Consider the following 4,617-nt stretch of genomic DNA (forward strand, 5'->3'; position numbering starts at 1 on the left):
AACTAATTGTGAGCCTCAATAGGTAAAGGGGTGAGGACTCCTCGTGTCTAAAAGGCACGGTGCATTTAAGAGGGGGTTCAAGTGGGATCGATGGCTGTGGGGCCCGATTTTAGAGACGAGGATGAGGACTCTTCCTTTATCTTGTAATAGATGTTACGGTCTAAAGTTAGGTGGGAACTTGACTTGACTACCTTAACTCTTGACAAGAGAAAGGTGAGTGGTGACTTATGAGGCCATGGAAAGTTTTTGTGAAGCCTTTCTCTTGAAGGACATATCCCTTGTTTGAGGTTGAAAGGCTAGAGAAAGTTGAGTCATGACTGGCAAGATCATGGAAAACGAACGCACAGAAAAGCAAAACCATATGAACTATTCTCAGAAATCAATAAGATGAGGAGCATCGCAGCCCCAGTAGCAGCTAATCTCATGCTTCGATGGGGTTACTTCAAGAAACTGCTCTTCTTCTTCTTCTTCTTCTTCTTCTTCTTGGTAGCAAAGCTAATATATTACTGCAAGGTAGGCCGGCGAGAGCTGGATCATGCATTCCAATACCCGAGGAGGCAAGCATTCTGATGGAATTCAAGAATGGTGTCCTGGATTTGTCGCATCAGCTCTCCAGCTGGCATGAGACCAACCTGAGCTGTTCTAAGATCAACTCTTCTTCTTCGTCCTCCTGCAGCAGGGCGCCATGGAGTGGTGTCATTTGTGGTAGCCTGCATGGGCGCGTGATTGAGCTTCTCTTGCCCAACATGGCCCTCCAAGGTTCCATCCCTGCCTCCTCGCTTGCTCAGCTCCGATTCCTCCGCACCCTCAACCTTTCCTCCAATAACTTGTCCGGTGGCCTTCCTCCCCAACTCGCCAACTGCACGCACCTGCGAATACTCGACCTCTCCCACAACAATCTCACTGGAAGCCTTCCCGGCGAGTGGGGCAGCACTCTGAGGAGCCTGACGATTCTTGATGTTTGTATGAACGCATTGACGGGCGTCATCCCAACCACCTTGGCAAACTGTTCTAACTTAAACGTCATTGATTTCGGGCAGAATCACCTGTCTGGCAGCATCCCATCTTATCTGGGCATCCTGACAAGATTGGAGTTGCTTTCCCTCTTGGAAAATCGAGTGACAGGGAGCGTTCCAGCAACCTTGGCAAACTGCTCGGCTCTGGCAGAGCTTGATCTTCAGATGAATGGGCTCTCCGGCAGTATCCCGCCCGAGCTTGGCATGCTGAATGCACTCCAAAACCTTTCTCTATGGGGAAACACACTGACGGGCGATATCCCTGCCACCTTGGGAAACTGCACCGCTCTAACAAAGATTAGTCTTGGCGATAATCACCTCTCTGGCAGCATCCCATCCGATCTGGGCATGCTGACAAGATTGGAGTTGCTTTCCCTCTGGAACAATCGAGTGACAGGGAGCGTTCCAGCAACCTTGGCAAACTGCTCGGCTCTGGCAGAGCTTGATCTTCATATGAATGGGCTCTCCGGCAGTATCCCGCCCGAGCTTGGCATGCTGAATGCACTCCAAAACCTTTCTCTATGGGGAAACACACTGACGGGGGATATCCCTGCTACCTTGGCAAACTGCTCGGCTCTGGCAGAGCTTGATCTTCAGATGAATGGGCTCTCCGGCAGTATCCCGCCCGAGCTTGGCATGCTGAATGCACTCCAAAACCTTTCTCTATGGGGAAACACACTGACGGGGGATATCCCTGCCACCTTGGGAAACTGCACGGCTCTAACAAAGATTAGTCTTGCCGATAATCACCTCTCTGGCAGCATCCCACGGGAGCTCGGTATGCGGAATCAATTGTGGTATCTTTTCCTTCTTCGGAATAATCTAAGGGGTGATATAACTGCTCAGCCCTACAACATCTTAGTCTGTCAGACAATATGCTCTCGGGCAACATCCCATCTCAGCTAGGCATGCTCAATAGTCTGTCCAAGATTACCTTGGCAAACAACTCATTGAAGGGTAATGTCCCAGTAACAGCCTTGGCAAACTGGACAGCTTTGCAATTCCTCGATCTCCGCGTCAACCAACTCACCGGCTCTGTTCAAGTTCTCATCAAAGGATTGTCCAACCTCACAGGGCTATACTGTCTGGACCTGGGAGGTAATTATTTCCAAGGGGAAGTTCCGGATGTCTTTGACGGCTTCAGCAGCCTCCAACAAATCTCCCTGAAGCACAATCTTCTGAGTGGTGCCCTTCCTCGTTCGCTAGGATCGCTCAAGGCTCTGACACATGTATGCCTGGAGGGCAATATGTTCGAGGGGAGCATTCCCAACGTCTTTCTGACCTCCCTCCAAATGCAGCTGCTATACCTCTCCTCAAACAATCTCTCAGGTGAAGTTCCTGTCATTATAAAGTCTTTAATTCCTGGTACTTATACTTCACATTCACAGATTCAGTGTAAAATTGTTGACCGATCTAGAATAAACCTGGATTATTGTTTGGTTCGTCCACTTAGCCTAAATTTGTTGTGTAAGATAAAAGTTTAACGCGAGTTCGATAAAAGGGGATCAATATGTATAATTGCAGGAGGGGGTAACTAATTATCCTGGCACGCCTAACTACCGAGAAGTCATTGAGTTCTGATGTTTCGCATTTGCACTCAGGTGCCATTCCGGCTAGTTTGGGAGCCCTTCCCGGGCTTTTAGCCATAGATCTCTCCCACAACCTGCTAAGTGGTGCGATACCACCAGAGCTTGGATCACTCTTTGAGCTGCAATATTTGAATCTCTCCAACAACAACCTTTCCGGCAATATTCCTTCGAGCCTGATCACCGGTTGTGCTCAATTGGTCAGTTTGAATCTGTCAAGCAACCGACTCACTGGCAACTTACCGCCCAGCTTGGGGAAGCTTCAGAATCTAATTGGGCTCGATCTTTCTTACAACGAGTTCGCGGGGCTCGTTCCCGATACAGAACCCTTCAATAACACTGCTGTTACAAATTTAACAGGAAACATTGGGCTTTGTGGACCAATTGTGAACCAAATCTGTGATTCAAGTCCTACTAAACATTCCAACCGAAAGACCACATTTACAGAAGTTGGGGTGGTGGTGGCCGTGGTGGGATCAGTACTGGGTGCAACAATGATCCTCGCGCTGGCCGCTTTCCGTTACCGCAAAAATAAGCGCAACCAGGAGCAAGCCTTACAGAGACGCATACGCAGCATTCTTGTAGCAGGGGCGCATTTAATTAATGTCAAGGCCGGTGAGCTAAGAGAAGCAACGGGATGTTTTAGTGAAGAGAATGTTTTGGGCAAAGGTAGTGTGGGCACCGTCTACCGAGCTGTTCTTGCAGGAGGAAAAGCAGTGGCAGTCAAATTGCTCCACAACGACATGGCCTTGGCAGACGAGGCCACCTTCAGAAGAGAGGTTAAAATATTGGCTAAAGTGAGACACAAGAATGTATTGAGAGTGTGGGGGTGCTGCTTCAACTTGGACATGAAGGCTATCATTCTAGAGCTCATGCCCAACGGCAGTCTAGACAAGTATCTTCATGGTCGATCAAGGCTTGCAGATGATCAGCGGCGGCTTTCCGGAGAGCAGAAGCTCAGAATACTCCGCGGAGTGGCACAAGGACTAGAGTATCTACACCATCGCCATCCCGAGGGCTCCATTGTGCATTGCGATATCAAGCCAGAAAACATCCTACTGGATGCAGATCTGGAGGCACGCATAGCCGATTTCGGGATCGCAAAGGTGCTTAAGGGCTGCAGCTTTCAAGAGTCCGCCTCCATTTTGCTGAGAGGGTCGGTTGGCTACATTGCTCCAGGTACGTATAATCTGTGTTCTTTAATTGGTCTTCATCGAGGCAGCTTTGCAGTGTGCACTTGTCGTCTCGAGTGGTTCATTACATAATAAAAAGCGGAGTCAAGATAAGTCTTGGCTTTGCTTAATACACATGCTATCTCTCACTCCAACACTTACCTTTAAATAATATGTTGTGTGTATTTCCTGACACCTCTAGCATGGCCACTTGTGATCCTTCACTTCTTTTGCCGTGACAAGCATGCCATTGCTCTTCAATTCGTTGTTTATCTCCATGTATTGATTGCCTTCATGTCTCTAATCTCCAGAATATGGGTTCAAACCAGATCCTAGTACCAAGGCAGATGTTTACAGCTTTGGAGTGGTGATGCTTGAAGTCCTAACCGGTAAGAGACCAACATGCAATGAAATATTAGAGGAAGGTCACACATTCTTGTCTTGGGTGAGATCTGCCTACCCAGACAAAGTGTTCACCATTCTCAACACTCCAAATCTCTCACCCAACATTGCATCACAACTAGTTCATGTGGCGCTCTTGTGCACGCAAGATTCACCCATCGACCGCCCCACAATGCTTGACGTATGTCGCATCTTGATGGGTCATCACAATGCAAACTCTCATGAATATCCCAACCTGATCTTGCCAAATGCATTAGAGCTTAATGCATCTCATAATTCTACACAAGATGAATAATATCATAAGCCTACACCTTTTGTAGCTCTTTCATGTTGTCCTTCAAATAATGCACAATTATGTTCCATGGTTATTGCTACATCCTTGACAAACCCTATTGTCATAATCATTATCGAGAGTGTGACTCCTAAGGACCATCCTTTGTA

At 47.9% G+C, this 4,617-nt stretch overlaps 1 protein-coding gene across 1 annotated transcript; it reads left to right on the forward strand.

Annotated features, from left to right (window-relative positions):
* The first annotated feature begins 298 nt into the window (after window positions 1–298).
* Window positions 299–4,617, forward strand: LOC147617603 (uncharacterized). Its single transcript, XM_086775890.1, has 4 exons — window positions 299–1,796; window positions 1,856–2,345; window positions 2,618–3,781; window positions 4,086–4,617. Exons 1-4 carry the CDS (start codon window positions 432–434, stop codon window positions 4,469–4,471), a joined length of 3,405 nt encoding a protein of 1,134 aa, XP_086632016.1. The 5' UTR covers window positions 299–431; the 3' UTR covers window positions 4,472–4,617.

The sequence above is a fragment of the Cibotium barometz genome, chromosome 36 (genome assembly GCF_041138505.1).
Source record: "Cibotium barometz isolate CiBa-2024 chromosome 36, ASM4113850v1, whole genome shotgun sequence".
Lineage (NCBI taxonomy): Eukaryota > Viridiplantae > Streptophyta > Polypodiopsida > Cyatheales > Cibotiaceae > Cibotium > Cibotium barometz.

Excerpts from the sequence above, each read along its gene's own strand:
- LOC147617603 (XM_086775890.1), top strand. The coding sequence starts at position 432 with ATGGGGTTACTTCAAGAAACTGCTCTTCTTCTTCTTCTTCTTCTTCTT. Across the intron at positions 1,797-1,855 it reads GCATCCCACGGGAGCTCGGT|TGCTCAGCCCTACAACATCT; the intron begins ATGCGGAATCAA and ends GGGTGATATAAC. Across the intron at positions 3,782-4,085 it reads GGTTGGCTACATTGCTCCAG|AATATGGGTTCAAACCAGAT; the intron begins GTACGTATAATC and ends TCTAATCTCCAG.